This window comes from Nipponia nippon, unplaced genomic scaffold (genome assembly GCF_047370975.1).
Source record: "Nipponia nippon isolate SJK-2023a ecotype South Korea unplaced genomic scaffold, ASM4737097v1 scaffold_4, whole genome shotgun sequence".
Taxonomy (NCBI): domain Eukaryota; kingdom Metazoa; phylum Chordata; class Aves; order Pelecaniformes; family Threskiornithidae; genus Nipponia; species Nipponia nippon.
The window spans coordinates 48,183,682-48,202,014 of NW_028262358.1; the positions used below are offsets into that span (position 1 = coordinate 48,183,682).

At 36.5% G+C, this 18,333-nt stretch overlaps 1 protein-coding gene across 29 annotated transcripts in view; it reads right to left on the reverse strand.

The window, feature by feature from the left end:
- AFDN (afadin, adherens junction formation factor) overlaps positions 1–18,333 on the reverse strand; it is a 132,704-nt gene that overhangs the window by 47,817 nt on the left and 66,554 nt on the right. For 19 of the 29 annotated variants that reach the window (XR_015708194.1, XM_087774590.1, XM_087774583.1 and 16 more), the window contains 8 exons: positions 16,512–16,573; positions 15,417–15,622; positions 11,653–11,673; positions 10,765–10,910; positions 8,346–8,440; positions 5,327–5,592; positions 4,673–4,816; positions 1,592–1,790 (listed from right to left, as the gene is read on the reverse strand). Coding sequence is in view for 28 of the 29 variants with exons in the window: in XM_087774590.1 (XP_087630716.1) it covers positions 1,592–1,790; positions 4,673–4,816; positions 5,327–5,592; positions 8,346–8,440; positions 10,765–10,910; positions 11,653–11,673; positions 15,417–15,622; positions 16,512–16,573 (1,139 nt within the window). In the remaining variant the exon portion in view is untranslated. The remainder of the gene's footprint in view (positions 1–1,591; positions 1,791–4,672; positions 4,817–5,326; positions 5,593–8,345; positions 8,441–10,764; positions 10,911–11,652; positions 11,674–15,416; positions 15,623–16,511; positions 16,574–18,333) is intronic. The other 10 variants (XM_087774597.1, XM_087774596.1, XM_087774588.1 and 7 more) reach the window with 1 other exon arrangement.

Here is an 18,333-nt window from a genome sequence, read left to right on the forward strand (position 1 = left end):
AAGTAACATCAACATAGTCATGGTATTTTCTCAACAGATAAATTAAAATCAAATAGCCTGCCCCAAGGAAATACCAAATAGCAGTATTTATCTTTTTATATTCATTACTGTGTTGAATCTTACATCTTAGATGCCATTATGTGCTTCAGTGAAATTTTATGGTATCTACAAAAATCCTACAGTTCTATAGCTGCTGCTTCTGAGAAACACATGTATTCAAAAACACTACAAGCTCATAGAAAACTCTTGGGCTGCAAAATATTGCTTGTACCAACCAGACTCAAAAGAGACATGAAACACCAAATCATCTTTTAGAACAGAAGCCACCAGAACTCTGAATTCAAAGACAGCACCACAGGAATCTTCTGCTTTGCAGAGTCTCTAGCCTCCTAAATCAGGGACAGTGAGAACCCACATCGCAGCCAAATTACAAATTACAAATCACTCCATCCAAATAGATGATATTCTCCTCCTCACAAAGACCATCTTTCAGCAATTCAGTTTACACTGATTTACTGCAAACCAGTCCCTCAGCACAATTTAAGGGGTACCTAAAAAGTAAAATTTTGAATGTATGCATTAAAAGGCCTTACTTGTAATAACTACACAGACATTTGTATGGCAAATTAATTATACTTACTAATTAAAGATTTATTCTACTAGTCATCTTTAGTCTCAAGACTACATGCTCTGTAACTCACTGTACTTTCAAAACAGTCAGTTTCCTACTATTTTTTTTTAAATGCAAGAATATGGCTTTTCTATAAACTAAGTTGGAACCAACAATTGCAAAACTTCACTGTAGGATAGAGTAAATCTGCTTTGTTGATAGCATCTTTTGCTGTCCTACCTACCGTGATATTCCTGTGGAAATTTTTAAACAACTGCTTTTTAAGCAGAAAATTATTAAGAAATATGTAACAAAAAAGCTTCTAATAAAATTGAGTAGCACAAAATAAGGATCATAACTTGTTCATTCACTGTAAATGCTCTGACAGACCCCCTGCTTTACTTTCTCAAGTTTAGGTCACTTTTGTCCAACCGCAAGAGCTCTCTACTCATAATCTGAAATTTTGTTGGACTTCAAATGCCCAAACCATATATTTTTACATTGATGAATATTAAAAGAACTATTTTAAGCTCATGGTTTTTTAATGTTACATGGAAGCAGGTGATGAGTAAAAAAAAGTGACTTAACTATCTAATTCACATTAGCTTTAAAAGTAAGTTGACTGTGAAATTTTTAAAGTATTACAAAATTTACATTTATGTAAATTTTTGCTGCTCCAGCATCAAAATCCAAAAAAGGTCTGGAGCAAAGGCAAAACAAAGTTTCAGTAGACACTAGTAACTCAGCACTGCTTATTTAGAACCTTGAAAGTGAATGAAAGGGACAAGGAGAAAGGGTAAGGATTAAAATATCCTGCATGCTTTTTATGGGTTGCAAAAGTAAACACTTGAAAAACACAGTATAAAAAGATGGAAACATAAAGAAAAAGAAAGTGGTTTACATTTAACTAAATTTTTTTTTGCATTCTGTGTTCCGTACACCAAAAAAAGAAGATCACTGTAAAACAACAGATGAACTAACCTCTCTGACAGAGTGGATCTAAAAATTCTTGTAAGCCACTTGGAACATTCCTGACAACATCGCAGGAATAGCCATCTTCTGGTAAAAGAAAAGGTAGCTGTAAGTCAGGATCCTCTTCCAGTTGGACTTCTCGGCCATCACTGCGAGCAAGTTCATCAGCCGTATTTTCTGCAACAGTTACTACGTTCTCTATCAATTCCTGGACAGAAGGCAGAAAGACGTTGTTACTATAAAGGGATAATTTTCATTAAGGAAGAAAACCTAGCATTAAGAAAGTACTAAGACTGCAAGAAAAAGGAATTTGGAAAATAAATTATCAGATATAAAACTTATTCGGCTCCACTATGTATGCTGCGTTGCTTTATTTGATTAAATCCCATATGTAGTTAGAGAATGTAACAGAAGCATTTATTTTTACTTCAATATTTTCAAAACTTGTGGTACATGTTTTTACTTGATATGAGAGCTGTATTTAAAAAGATACAGCAGAGAACATGCAAGTTGCAGAGGTGGAATCACAGGCAGCTTTAAAATTTTGTCACTCTGTTGAGTGTGTATATATATACACACAGAGGACCAATGGCATATGCAGTTCCCTTGTTTGGAACTTTTATAAAACTAATTTAATTCTACATTTCCTGGGAGCTCAGTATAACGTGACGGATCCCTTAAGGTACGTATCTATTTTTAAAATAACACTGGAGAAGCACATAACACAAGAGCAGGATCACTCAAGGTGCACCAAGGAACTTTAAAGTTTTACATTTGGTGCACAACTGTTCCGCTTAATATCACAAAAAGCTTTATGAAACCAGTGTACTTTTCGCAATGTAGCTATTGTGGTTGCATGTAGCACACAGTAGTCTTCCTTCTACATTTTAAAGAAACGTGTAAGATTTCAGTAGGATACCTGTTACTACGTTGTATGAAGTGAGGAAAATTAATTCAGAAGTTAACAAAAATCAAATTCCTAACAACTTTGCGAAAAGTAAAGGTCCGAGCAGCACTCTGTGTTTCTACATTCTTCTATTTATCCCAAATTACTCAAAAGAGTGCACAACGAAAAGGTTCTTTTCTCCCTCTCCTCAAGCAGTTCCTCCATTTTTCTGTTACCTTATATGCCTTAGGCTAGCCTAAGTTTTAGCATGATAGTATTCTGTTGTTAAGTGAAATAAAAAAAAAGTTACAGGCAACTTTTTAAAACGATGTAAGTAGTAATTCTCTGAGCACTCAGTCTCTTCCAAGTTGCATGCTTTGCCTTAGGAACCAAGAAATCATGACAGGTTTGACTCATCACTATGTTTGAATGAGCAGGCAACATCAATACTTGAAAGTATCTTTACCTCTAGTTAACCAGCATTCTTTCTGGAAGAGAACTCACCCCAGAGATGTGTGATTTTGCTGGCATCAAGACAGAATTACTATAATTCATCTATCTGATGCTGCTACAAATATTACATATAGATTCCTTTACTACAAGGATTTGATTTACCAAAGATTCAGATGTGATTTCCAGTCTCTTTCTACAGCTTCCACTTGGCTCCCAAGACCAGCTTAAGAGTGTGGTCTTAATCTCACCCCAGTTAAACTAATGTGCAACTCAGAATCTGTAAGTCTGATGATACAACAATTTTTTTACTGAAGCACAATGCAGAACACAGCTGAGACAAAACCACGCAAGTGTTCTCATCTGAATGTTCAGTTTCAGCAAATTTCCAGGGAGAAGTTAGATAAATCCAGGCTGTCTGCAGAAGTGCTCTTTGAGAAGGGCCTTTTTACCATAAAAGGTGCTAATTTTTAAAAGAATTACATCAAACTGAAGTATGTAGAAGTAAATACATTTATATTCCTTTGAACAAATTCCAAGCCTTGAAATTTTCCAGATTGGGCAGCAGTAAGTCAGAGTTTGAGTGTACAAGTCTTTTTCATAGCAAGGAGCAAAGAAGTCACAAATACAACTTCTCCATGACAGGACAAACTAGCCATATTGTAATTCTCCCTCTGACACAAAGACGACCTGTCAAATCTAGCACTGTATTTCTTTGGAGGTCCCTAAAGAACAATAATAATAAACTGTGGAATTCTACCCCTATGTAAACAGGAAATATAAGCCATGTTCTTCAGCGAAAGACTTTTTGGTTTGGTAGCCAATATATAAAAATATATCCAAGCTAAAAGTCCCCCTTAACACCTCTAGAACCATTGTATTAGTACCTTTGATTTAATAAACAGATGTATCCAAAGTTATTAAAAAATACTTTGTAGACAATGCATTCAGTTATATAAATATTAGATTAGCTTCAGCTTTTATGATTTTTTAGATCAGTCAACTATCCTGTAATCAGGATTTAGCTTAAGAGTTTTTATCTACATATGATGACGATTCTGCAAGGAACACAGAACCTCTTTTGACTTCTGCCAAAAAGATGTTTCCCATGGATAAAACTTAGAATAGTCAGTTATGTCTTAAATATCAAGATAAAAAACAATTCTGAAAACAACATATACGTATCTATCTCTACATACATGTTCCATGTATCAATCTGTCCATCAAAGGACAATCTGTCCGCTGCTTATATGAAGAGATTCAAGATTCATGGATTTTTATATTCCACACATAAAAAAAGCTTAGCGTTCCTGCTTCTTTCATTTGATTTCTATAGTCAAATTTCAATCTTTGTTCCTTGTGGTTATACGTAGAACTAGCTTTTGGGAGTGCTCTGTGCACCTCTCCTCTACTGCCTTACTGGATTCTATCCACAAACAGTGTAAGGTGCAGCGACACCTCTCTGAGTACGCTCAACATGCAGTGTTGCCTTACATTCCGACTCGGTGTAAGAGAGATTTTGGTAATATCCTGCTTGAGATGCAGTGAAGTACACCCACCAAAGCTGGTGGCCACAAGCAGGCTGATACCCCCGACACTTCTTACTGCACGGAGAGCAGATTGCCCACTCCAACGACTCTTGTAACAATTCCAAACCGATCAACAATAAGAGCTATTTTCAGCCAGTGTTTTTATTTTAAGTCTATATTCCTCAGGTATGTTAAACAGCATAGTAAGTGATAGAAGAGACTTACTGTTGGGATGAGTGGTTCATCTGGAGCACAGTGATAATTCTGCAACAAAGCTTGCAGCTGCAGAGAATTCAGCTTAAAGCAAGTACTGTTAATATTTGGAACATCTGTATTTGAATATTTGTCCATGGTAAGCAATGTGGTTGCCTTAGAGACAAAAAAAAAAAAGTCATAGGAGACAAATCCAAACCAGAATGAAACCTTAAGCCTTGTTTCTGAGTTTTCTTTAGATGTGAGATAGGAAAAGACAAAGCAAGAAGCCAGACCTGTTACAGAAGCAACACAAATATCCCAAAACAACTACTAAATACATCTCCTGTACCTACAAGATGAATTAATGATAAACCTATCATGAGGCATATCAATTTTTCAGCTACTCTTCTTCTCTCTGTTCAGCATAGTTATAGCTCAGTCTTATACACAGAAATTGAACAGCATGTTGGCTAAAATCACTAATTATTAATTTCACTTGTAACTTAAATATTAATGATGTTGAAAACATATTTTGTGTCTTTGCATGCTACTTCAGTGTTCCAGGACTGATTCACACAAACTACACTTGTTCACATGATAATCTCTAGGAACATAGAATATATAAATATTCTCTCTGAATATACAATTATGTGAGAAGCATTGATCAAAAATACACACACTCACCTGCACTATTCTGCTCAGGTGGCAATCAGCAGCCAATTCTAAACCCTGTTTTTCTGCCCAGGCTTCAATATGGCCCAACTGTTGACGAACAATAGCTCCCCAATAATGCGAACATAACCCTGAATCTGGGGCTGTAACTAATCTGTTAAAAAGCCACATGTTGATAAAATGAAACAACTGGGAAAAGAGCTGTATAGTCAGGGCAGCATTCACTCTACACCGTCGCAAGAGAGACATAGCTCCAGTCAATGTATGCAGAACATCATCTACAGAGATAAAACAAAAAGTAAATTATATTCACATACCGCAATGTACAACTGGTTTAGGCCATAAGTAATAATACAGAGACACCTAACCCAGGTTGGTGAATACTAGGTGGAACCCACAGGTAAGTAAGTTATGCAGACTTTCAGAAATAAATTTACCGCTTCGTGGTTTTCAAGATGGAGCAACATTAAACTGATAGCTGAAATATGTTTTTTAACTCCTGAAATGAAAATTAATTGTTTTGGGGAAATATTTAGTATACAATTATACCATTGGTTATATCTGACACTTAAATCATGTCCTCACTCGAGTAAACTAATTTTTCTGTTATTTTTAATAGCGAGTTTAAAACTTCATATTCTACTGTTTCAAATGCATATTGCAATTATTCCATAGCTTCTTGCAGTTAAATATCAAACCGTATTCAAAAATTTCAGCAAAACTATTTGCATTGCACGATGTACTTGAACTGCACAACGTATCTTGTGTTTACACATTAGTTTTTTAAAAATACTACTCAAATTTCCTTTTGCCATTAGTTCACTGCAATATTATATAAGAAGCAATAGGGTGTCCCTGTTAGCTTCACCAACAGCACACATCCTTATCTGCTTCTTGGTGGAATATATTAATGCAAGTAGAACATCTATTCTCCAAGCCTTCTTTCAAGGCAATACTTTTATCTGAAATCTCTATTGAAGAGACCACCAAATTAATTTCTTTAGCATTGAAACACAGGATTGTGACTGAAAAAAAATATCTGTATGTTATAAGACAGAAATCTATAAAGGAGCTCAAAAATAACTGAAATAACGAACATCATCTGTCTTTATTCCAATGTCAGTTTGCTACTTTTTCAGGGTTTGTGTCCCAGAAAGCTCTCTCTCTTACAATACAGGGCACTAAAAACAAAACAGTACATCTTTATATACTTCTTTCAATGTTCAATATGGGAAAAAGGCAATTGCATCAAGCTTAATACCCAAAAGACTAGGAAGTATATATGAATTTTGCATAAATACTCTTTGTAATTGAACAGAATGACTGTACTTAATAGCTCTGCAAATCACCTTTACTTCAATTTTTCGGAATGTTACCATCTTCTTAACTCTTCCTAACCTTTTATCCCCGGTTAATCCCTTCAAACTTGAATATTTTTTATGTTTTCCATTTTCTTCTGTAGTCCTCAGGCTACATAATGCAAGAGGCTCTCTCACTTTCCCCGTGAAAAGGACAATGAGGGGCCCTATCTCAGGGGCCTGTGCATATATATGTTCAGCATGGAAAACAAGAGGCATTAGAAGTCTGAGCACAGTCAGCACATTAGAAGTCTAAGCCCAGGAAGGCTGACATTGCTGCGAAGCACTACCATATTTAAAATATCGTGGGAGGGATTCTTGCCAGGAATCTACAAGGCAAGTCAGCTTAACTTTAGTATCTGGGAGGTACTTTGTTAGATTCTCCCATAGCATCCTTATAGTGAAATTGTCGAGATAAGGACTGGATAAGCAGATGATAATGTAGGTAGAGAACTGGCTGGACCACTGGACTTGGTGGATTTGTGCATACAAAGTCCAGCTGGCAGTCAGCTATTAGTGGCTTCCCTCATAGATTGAGGCTGGGACTGATACTGTTTAATGACTTTATTAATGACCTGAGTGATTGGGTGGAGTGCATTCTCAGCAAATTCATAGATCATACCAAGCTGGAGAGAAATGCTGATACACTGAAGGGCAGCAGTATTTTTCAGAAGGGCCTCAGTAGGCTGGAGAAATGGCCTGACAGGGACTTCATAAAGTTCAAAGGCAACAGCCAAGTCCTGCATCTGGGAAGGAATAAGTCTGTGCAACAGTATAAGCTGGGTGACATCTGGACAGAAAGCAGCGCTGCTGAAAATTACGTAGAGATCCTGGTAAACATCAAGCTGAATGTGATTAAGCAGCGTGTCCTTGCTTGAAAGGCAGCCAGTTGCATACTAAGCTGTTAAGTTAGCAGCAGTGAAGCTAGCAGAAGGGAGGGAAGCAACCCCTCCTATGCATTCAGCATTTGTGAGACTGCATCTGCAGAACCGCATCCGGTTTTAGACTCCCCAGCACAAGGAAGACACCAATTTAATGGAGCAAATTCAGCTGAGAGCCACCAAGATGATTAGGCGGCTGGAGAAAAGGACATAAAAGAGGGACAGAGAAGTGGATTTAGTTCATCCTGGGAAAAGAGAAGGCTAAGGGCACAGCTTATTGCTGTCTTCATCTACCTAATGGAAGGGTTCAGAACAAGATCCCTCTCAAAGGTGCACAGTGATAGCATAGAACAACAGACAAACCAACACAAAAATTGCAACATGGGAAATTCCAATTAGATATAGGAAAAGTATTTTCACCATGAGGGTGGTCAAACGTTGGAACAGGTTACTCAGAGACATTGTGGCATCTCCATCCCTCAGTGGAGATTCAAAACAACTGGGCAATACTCTGAACAACCTGATCCAGTTGCACCTGCCTTAAGCAAGACAGTGGGTTAGAAGACATCCAGAGGTCCCCCTCCAAACTAAATTATTCCATGATTTTTAAACCCAATATAGATCACTTGAATGTCACTACTGTCCTTTCTTATCATCCACACAAAACTGATCCAAACAATTCTCAGGGGTTAGGGCAACTTGTAAATGTCATATCACTGTTGAGAAAAATTCTATTTATTACTAATTAATTGTATGATTTAGAAGATACAAGAAAAGATCAAGTAGTCTAACCTATTTTAGGCCTCTGAGGATTATTTTCTTCTGGATCATCAAGGAACGCTGGCATGTAGTTATTAAGCTCTGATTGCAGACAATGAACCAGGTACCTGGAAGGGAGGGGGGGGGGAAAGAAATTTTAAAATCCTGTATGTGTTCATTGTGAATGCTTCTAAAGAAAAGGGCCATCAAATTACAAGATTCCTGAAATCAGTGTTATGTGTGTGACTATAGGGAACTAAATAACACTTTTTAAAAGGCCAGAGAGACCAGTTCTCCTATACCTTTCCTAGAAATGTTGGAAAAAGAATTAGGTTGTCAGGGAACAAACATAGCCACTTAAACGCAGTATCACTACCATGCTTGTAAGCAAAGATCATGCTGTCAGGTCAAACTTTGGTTCTGCAAGATTGCAAAAACTATTTTTTCCGAACAGAAATACACTTTTCTCTGTTTTAAGATCTACCAAGAGTAGTTTCAAAAAAAAAAAAAAAAAAAAAAAAATTCCTATTCTGAGCCAATGCACAAGATCCTGAAATAGCCCAAATAGCCCTAGTGTTCTGTGTAAACAATTTTTTGATTCTTGTATTTCTCTTACCTTTAACTACAGTGAAAAAAGCCTGGTTTAGTATTCTTTCTCTTCTAATAATTAAACATTCTCTTTAACACTATTTTTGATAATTCATTTATACATTTTCTGTTGAGAACTGAAACTAAGAAGGAATCAAACTGTAATCACATATATAAAGGAAAACATTTCATGGCTTTCTACAACTCCCCTTTCTGTTTCACTGGTAACATTCGTAATGAAATACCCTCAATTGATAGAAAACAAAAGCCATGGCAACTTCAACCAATTCTGGTGTATGCCCGTTGTTACCATCAAATAACATTTTCACAGCAGATTTCTTTCTTTTCATGCTTCTGTTGTGCTTTTTTATTTGCCTTCTAAATATGTATTCCACAGTTCTGTTCTCCAAAAGTTTAATACATCCATTTGAAATCTTCCATGTAACAGTGTACTTAGGGGAGAATTCCACACACAGCTAAAATTCAGAAATACCCTTTCACATCCAGCCTGCTTGTCACGTACAGGGAAAAAAGTACAGTGCCATTCCTTCCTAGCCACAGGAATATTCTGTCTTCAATGACTATCTAGTAAATTGAAGTAGCAAAGAGTTGATTTAAGACACCAACCCAAAACACTGACCTGTGGCAAAAAGGCATAGCTTCATTAACAGTAATTTTGAGGTACTACAAAAATTGAAAAACTTTGTCAAAATAGCTAATTGCTATACCCTATTTTCTCATAATTCACCAAGACAGAAAAAAAAAAAAAGTCTGTGGGAGTACATACAAAGTGGTTTGGTGCTTCTCTGATACCTTTCAGAAGTTCAGAAAGCAATGATAAGGTTTCACATACCACATTCACATACTACATACTGCCTTTTAGAGCAATATGGCCTCCCCCTTAAAGCTAAACAGTTAAACCATGGTTAGGTCTCCCAGTTCTTTCATGGTATAGAAAGAAGAAAGATTATATTCTGTGCTATTACAGAAGTATGAAAAGGCTATATTTAAAATAGATATCCTACAAGTGGGGGAAGGCTGGGTATAAATCACCCAAGGTACACTGGGACTTCTCTAAACACATTAGTTTCAGAGACGTAAATTTGTTGAGAAAAATTTGTTCAATATTGGCTTGGGGAAAAAAATAATCTAGATATGTACAAAAATTAAGCCTTTCTTGTTGATTAGCGCTGTGCTCACTCAATGTTGTTATCTTTGTTCAAGGATCTTTTTCTCAGAGGACTTCCCATTGGATACTTCATTCAATTTTTCTTTTAAACAGTATTGTAATTGCCTAGCTGACTAGCATAGGTTTATTCTAACCCAAGCCAAAACCTGTCTTTATGTTTTTAAGAAAAAACTGTGCAAAAAAAAAAAAAAAAAACCACTGCGCAAATTGCTATTTATGCGAATTATGAAAGGAGTAGATTATGAATATAATTAGAAGCCCTTAAAAAGCGCAAGGTCCGTTACTTTAGAGACCATATTTGAGCCTCTGTATTTATATACTAACAGCAAAAATAACCTTTCCTCACATCTCCATAAAAACCTTAAATTAAAAGAAAGCAATCAACATGAACTAAATTTAAATAAAACATTTCCCTAAAATTTTCATTGGCAGCCTCAACTATCACAAGAACAGCTAACAGATGAAACTCCTTGCATAGCCCAGTGATCCATATTCATAAAACAAAATATCTGTCTAAAGAAGTATGTCTAGCCTCTCTTGTAAGTCCTCTCAGATATTCAAAAATACACGAAAGACGTTATTGCTATACCTAAAATTTGGCAAAAATATGAAGTTATTCTAAAAACGATGGAAACATAGAACATGTTAAGTGAAACAGAAGTTTGATAGCCGTACTTGAATGCCATTTGAACCAAGTGTGCCAAAACATCTTGTGCATCCACAGTAATTCGGCTAAGATCTCGGTCTTGCTTTATGAAATTCAGTAATTCAGATGCATTTGCCATCCAAAAGGCAAGTGCCCCAGCAATATTCTTCTGTTTCTGTAAGTAGAAAGAAGCAAGAAATAATACAGGGAAATACTTTTCTGATAAAGCACAGCAGCTTAAAAAGGCTCCAAAAGATAGACCAGTACATTTTCCCATTTCACCAAACATATCTCAGATACCAGATATTTGCAAAATGTTTATATGTAATATTGCAATTGCTGTAACTGGTTAAGTTGAATTTTAACATGTTCACTGAACATATGGAATTCTGTTAAATTGCCAATAGCCATATCAATAAAGCCACGGCATAAGCATCTAGTTATATAGTGCTAAGAGCTTAGCGGAATGCAGTATCTGGTAATCTGTGCACTTTTAAGCGCATATTCACTACTGCCCACTGCCACCCTGATACTGTGCTCACTGGCTTTGATACCAGGTGATTCAGTATCAAGTACTGATCTATCTCACCATCTCCCGACCACAAATGCCAGGCCAGGCAACCTCAGATGAAATCCAAAGAATAGGAACCACAAACAACAAAAAAAGAAAATAAAGGGAAGAAAAAGAACTTTGGTCATTTCATATCCACATTGAAGTGCGTTAAGCAGAAATTATGGAATGCCGTAAAAGTTGCAAAGTCAAAAAAGGATTTTAGTACTGCATGTTCCAGTTGCTGAATGAGTGTTATGAACCGTTCAAGTCCAGCTGTTTGAGTACTGTATTTTGATATGGAAGCAGCATGAGAAACTGAGCTAAGCCAACATAGCTAGGATCAGTTCCCAGCAATATATCCTACCTGATCAACCTGGTCTACCTCCTGGAGAAAAACGGACGAAGGAAATCAAACAGAATAGAAGAAAGAAACTTGTGAACAATCATGATAGCTTTAGAAATCAAACACTAAATATGAAGGTACAACACTTATGTTCACAGTTATACACAGATGCATTAATCAGTAGCTATGATGCAACTGAGCCCCTCTTAAAAAATGAATTATTTTAATAGGACTAGTAGCACAACAGCTAAGAACTGAAGTGCCCATGTGTCACGATTAATTCAAGGAATGCCCTGTACTAGTTGACATCCCAGACTAGTTGGTTATTCCATGCTCAGTGCACAGCAGAAACTCCGCAGAACTTTTTGCAGGCAACGGGGTAACTAGCCATCCAAGTAACAGATCCAGGGAGCTATTTGCCCACACTGCTGCAATGAAGACAATGTACAAACAAACACAAAGGGGGACAGAAAATCCCCACCAGAAAAAAAAAACAAACAAACAAAAAAACCAAACAAAACCAACCAAAAAACATAGAACACCTAGGACAGATCCGATACATGGCTTTTCAATTAAAGAACAAAAAGACTTTTAAACAACAAAAGAGAGTCAAATGAAATACCACACTAAGCTGCTTAAATGCTGGTACATAAAAGCTACACCAAGTTAAGCAAAAAAAAAAAAAAAAAAAAAAAAAAAAAAAACCCACCAGATATGTTTGTCTGATTATTTAAAACTGAGCTCTTACTTAATTCTTTTTGGCTTTCTATTCAGACCACTCTCCCCACCTGCAACACAGTGAGCTTAGATGCAAAAATTTGAGGTGTTATTTGCTGTTACTATTATAATTTTACTTAGAGCTCAAAAAAACTGCTTTTTTTGTTTCTTCCCCCTCCCCAACCAAGACACTCTGAACTGACTGAAGATGCGTTGGCACAGGATGAAAGGAGATGCTCCTTCTACAAACAAATGTTAAAATTTGCAGAGGCTCAGAAATGCCACAGAATGATTTGGGGGGGGGGGGGGAATCAGGATACAAAAAAAATTGGCTTTTTTATATGAATTAAGTTTCTATTCCTAGATTTTTATTGAAAGCACTGAGCCTCCTCATAGATCTCTCCAATTTTATCCCTATCTCATATGAAGTCTTCTATATTATTTGCATACACTAATGCAAAGCCTACAGAAAGTCACAGACTTAATTTGTTAGCAAGTACTTCTTGAGTAACTTCAGAAAGCTATCAAGTCTTCTTAGGATCTAGGCAGGCAAAATTAGGATCTGAACAATTTATTTTACTCCCACAGTACAGCACAAGAGTTTGTGCACCTTCTCTCTACTTTTGTTTTGGGTGCCTCTCTCCTCTTGCCTCTCATCTGTCTTCTCTGTCTTTCACACCCTCAGATCCCTTTCAGTTCAGGCATGCTTCACAGTCGAGACATACAAAAAAGCTGTTGTGATACAGTGACTTACTACAGGGTAGTTTAACTGTGACAGCCATCAATATAACCACTCATTCTACAGCTTAGATGAAGTAATTTGACTTTGCTTAGCTCGTACTGTTTATACTCCACTAAGACAGGTCCAAGGTAATGACATTTTCCTGGTCAAGCTTTAGAATCAATGCATTTTTTTATCTCCAGCCCATTAACCTTCAAATTCACTGAAGTTCTACTCTTTTATCACATTTCTGATTTTCCCCTTTTCCTCCAGCTTCTTCAGCATGACATTTGGAAGAACCTCCCCCCAATTTTCTTCAACCTCCAGCTCTCTTCAGTTTATTTCTTGCAACTTGCTAACATCCTTCATAAACCACAAATGCAGCTACCACTTCCTTGTTGATGTCTTCCTTAAATGTTAGGTTGGAGATTAGATTGCAACTATAAAGTTGCAAGGCTGTAGAAATGACCTTTCACAAAGGACAATCCAGAGAAACACTTGGTTTTAACAGTTTTGTAATACTATTATTAAGATTATATAAAATACACTTGATTGCAACAACAACAAGGCTGGACTTGATTTGGGAAGCCCTTCTCAGTGCTGTAAATGAATGTTTTCACAGGATAATCTACCTTCTAGTTCTGATTTGTTTTCAAATCAAACTGATGTTTGAGCCCACCTCTCTAGTATCTTCTAGCAGCTACATGGTTACCCATTTTAGTTCAACACAAAGAATGCAGAACTTCATCTTTGCTTTCCCACTGTACCCATCCCTGTCACCCCAAGTCTTTTGGGGGGTCATTGTTACTAGTTTACATTAGTTATACAATTACTTTCTTTGATTCAGTCCTGTAACTTCCAGATTATATTTGAAGCCTACCCTTTCCTTGTTTACTTTCCATTCTCCCAACTACATTGCTTATGTTCAGGCTCTTTGCATTTCATATTCTCCACTACTGCCACAGTCTCCCCTCCAACTTTAACAAATGCACTCTTCCACAACCAAATCTTTTTTCTTTTATAGCAGAACCTGAATATTTAACTTTTGTTACCATTTCAATTTTATCAAATATTCATTTACCATGGCATCAAGACTCAAAGCAATATACCAGTTCTTCACTCCAGATTCAAACCACCTTTCAACCTCTCATCAGCTTCAGAACGGACAGGAAAGGCTAGGCTTTGTTTTCTTACTGTAAAGCGACTTCAACGCTGACATTTTCTCCCATTCTTTCTTGTGAAAGGTGGGAGCCTGTTGTAACTGTTTACAGAGCTGTCTAATCATAACATTCTCCCTTATGAGAACTCCACTAAATCTTTCCAAAACCCAAACAAAAGCTGAACACTTTTAGTTTGCTGTGATTTTCATGCCACTCTCTTGTTGTTTACTTTCCTCTTCTCCCTTATCAACCTGTTGTATAACACTTGCACCATAAATTCTCCAAAGCAGGACTGACGTGTTTGTTATGCTTGTACAGTGCTTAGTGCAGGGCAGCAGGGTCCTTGCTCTATGCCAACTACTATGGCAGTACTTTTTGCAACAAATGTATACGTTTTAATAAATATAGAAACATGTTTCAGTTCTTCCTCTGAGAAAAAACTGCAAAGAACTTACAATAACTAATTATTTAGTGAGGATACCTGAACTAGCACTCCTTTTTCAGAAATGACCATTACATTTTATCAACAGTTACACAATGCAAGGTATTGTCTAATTTCACAGACAACCCAATGAATCTTATCCTGCATTCCTACACAAAACAGAACTCCCCCGTGCTTCTGTAGAAGTCTTGCACGTGTAATAGCAATAACATCAGACTACATTTAAGATGCTGGAACATTTGAGATATTTCTCTTTATAAAGCAATTTTGTCAGCTTATTTCAAAAAGTCCAGTTTTATTACCATTTTTGTGGTTACAGAAGTTGTAAAAGTAACAGGATGAACATTTTAAAAAGTCATGTTTCTTTTTAGTATATTCACTTCAAGCACCAATCAGTGCAAACAGCAGCTATCTATACGATATTCTTTAATAAGCACATCCAACTCGTTTTACAAGAGCTCAAAGCCAGAAATGCTTGCAAAGATCTTACCTTCTAGAGAACAGAAGAGTAACTTCTGGTCAGAGAACGTATCTTCAGAGCAACAGCCCCTCCCTAACCTCCCACACTGCTCAGGAGAGAGTTTCTTACCACTCACATTATTCATTGACACAAAAGCAAACCTTCAAATGGGCCATCAGTACAGGTATTAGTCTGACCCTTAACAATGGTTAACACCAAGAAGGTTACTAGATGATCTACAAGATGTATTTAATTCCCTTGACATGTTTTTGCAGAGAAACTCACCTGTATAACTCCTTCCATCATGTTCACCATCTTGTTGACTATTGCAATGACTTTGTGAGTACGCTCAGTAGGAGTGATGTCAGGTCTGTACTGGCTTGACAATACATACCGACATGTCATATACAAAACATACGTAGGTGACAGCTTAAAATGAACTGTCGAGCTATTTGTGTAATTTATAATGGCAGATAAGAAGGCATCTTCAGCTGTAGAGAATGAGGAAAAAAAACATGTCATAAAGCCAAAGAAAGAAAGAAAATTATATAAAACAGTTTCATAACTTGGGGCAGAGGATTTCTTTTTTTTCGGGTGGGGAGCAATTTACAGGAATCTGAACTCTAAATTGTTTATTATGCACTACAGTTACTTAGGCACAATAACAACACACTTCTTTCTATATAAAGCTAGAAAATCTGATCATCAGGAAACATTTCTGTACTATTTCCTATCTCTTTGCTGAAAATTTGCATCTTCAAGGGAACAGGAAAATGCATGTTTTCTCTTGTCCATTCTGTTCCTACAAAGCTCCCGTATTATAGAGAATTTTATACTAATAAAAATCTGTCTTTGCTTGCTCACAAATCCATTTAGTTTCAAATATTTGAAGTCTGGACAATCTCTGGTATGATACTTTTCTACCAGACCTGAGACCTTAAAAACCTGGGGACCAAGATAACAAAAAAATTAAATTCTAAATGAAAATTTAAACCTCATCAGATTTTACATAAAATGGATTTTGACCAAGATGCAATCTATTATCCAAGACATGGAGAACTATATAGAAGAGAATTAATTCAATGTACTGTTGAGGACGTGGGATTAACAATTTTTTCACAGTTAAATTTGAATACCTAAAGATAAAAAGTTGAAATGCAATTATAATTAGATATGCATGAACCTGCCTCAATACCTGAAGTGTCTGTTCACCCTCCCCAACAAAATAAATTATATTACTGGATTAGCTATGATCTGTTTAGTCATTATTCTTTTCAATGTTTACTTAAGTTATCCTTAAGTTTTCAAACTGACTGAAATATTACACTATAGAAAAAAACATGTCAATGGGTTAGTGTTATAACTTCACAATTTACTCACAGCTTTCCCTGAATTCAATACTGGCAGGAAGTATCAGTTCTGGTCCATGGGTATCCTGAGATCTAAAGAAAGAAGACAAATTGAAACAAACAATCCACACAGGTGATAGTAATTTCACTGTAAAATGACAGATTTCTCCAAATACACTGGTTCCAAATGCTGACACAACATCCTTCCCCCCAAGTGATCCTTTTTTTACCTTTCCTCTAGAATCATTCAAACTGTACTTGCCCACAACACAACAGATCAAAATACAGACTTGAACTCTGGAGTCTGTGATATTAATGAACGTCCTCTTCTGCACTGTATGGCAGACTGACAGGATCAGTTTGCCATCTGCCATTGACAGGATTCAAGTAACTAATTATTCATGGACACATGAAAGAAAGTGAATGAAGCTTCACCTGAAACATGAGCTCGGTTACAACAAATGTACTTTGCTATCTTTAATTCCCTCAAACCAAGGAGAACTTGCTCAACTTATTTGTCCTTTCTTCTGGTAGGGAGGAAAAGGAGGTAAAAATCGAGCCCCTGCCCTCACCTGGCTGTTGCTATGCTATGTTGAGAAACAGCAGTCATTCCGTAAGCCCCAGAACTATGCCCTCACTTAAACTGACTGCAGCGCTCTTTATCAGTACCCTATCAGAGAATTCACAGAGGAGAAAAACGTTCAGAAAATTGATTTTTCTGGTGTCTACAGAAGGTTAAGCACATATTTCATTCCTCCCTTAAGCAAAAACATTAATTGAACTGTTCTCTGTAGTTAGGCACCTATTTTTAGGAAATATGTAAAAGCTTAACATCTTCTGCATGCAATAGCCATTTTTAACCACATGTAACACAATAGGTAGCTTTCTACTTTCCCCAGCAACTCTGCTAAAGAAAGGAATGTAATATGATTATATAAGCCTTGCTCTCCTGAGAAATTTTAGTTATGCCACAGAACACAGACAGGACACTGAAGGCCTTTATTCAGCTATCTCCTGCGGTAAAAATCCACTAGATAACTTTGAAGGCTGATGTCAAAAGATTTAAAACTAAATTTTAGCATATTCAATCAAAAAAACCTAAGGGTACCTTTGGGTTTTGGTGAGTTTTTATTTGTTTTTTAAACTTGCAAAAACTTACACCAACAGAGAACTCAGTTATACCATCTAGATAATGCTTTTTTATAAAAAGAGCTCAGCAAAATGAAGTTCTGGGGAGCTGAAAGTTAAGGAACAGCAGGCACAGCAGGGCAATATGTACACAAATTTATGCCAGTTACGTTTCAAACATGACAGCATGCTCGCTTTATGAAGAGCACTCAGTTGGTGTGGAAACTGTAGCATTTCCTCTGGTTTTATTGCTATAAGTTTAAGATGAACTAATTTTTCACTACCTCCACACTGTCAAAAGTGCATTATCTTCACTGAGAACTTAATTACTCCTGTAGAATAATAACTAATACTCATACAGCATTATCAAAATAGAATTATAGTGACAACTCCAGAGAAATTTTTAATCTGTCATTATAGGAATGGTAATAAGACAAAGAAATGTTTCAACAAACTGGCTGGTAAAACAGTGACAGATTTCAGCTGATGATTTATTTCCTTTTCTTTAGAACAATAAAGACAGTGATCCCTTTCAGCACAAAGGAAGGAAGAGGATTCTCAGTCTTCCCTCCAATGGGAGAGAAAGCAGCACGAGAGATGAGAACTGATACGGATTAGCGCAAGATTGCTTACAGAATTTTGGAAATCGGCTTTAAAAGAGAAATGAACATGAAGTAGGAAGAGGAAAAACTTCTTCAAAAAAATGTTAATTTAGGTTTACCTGT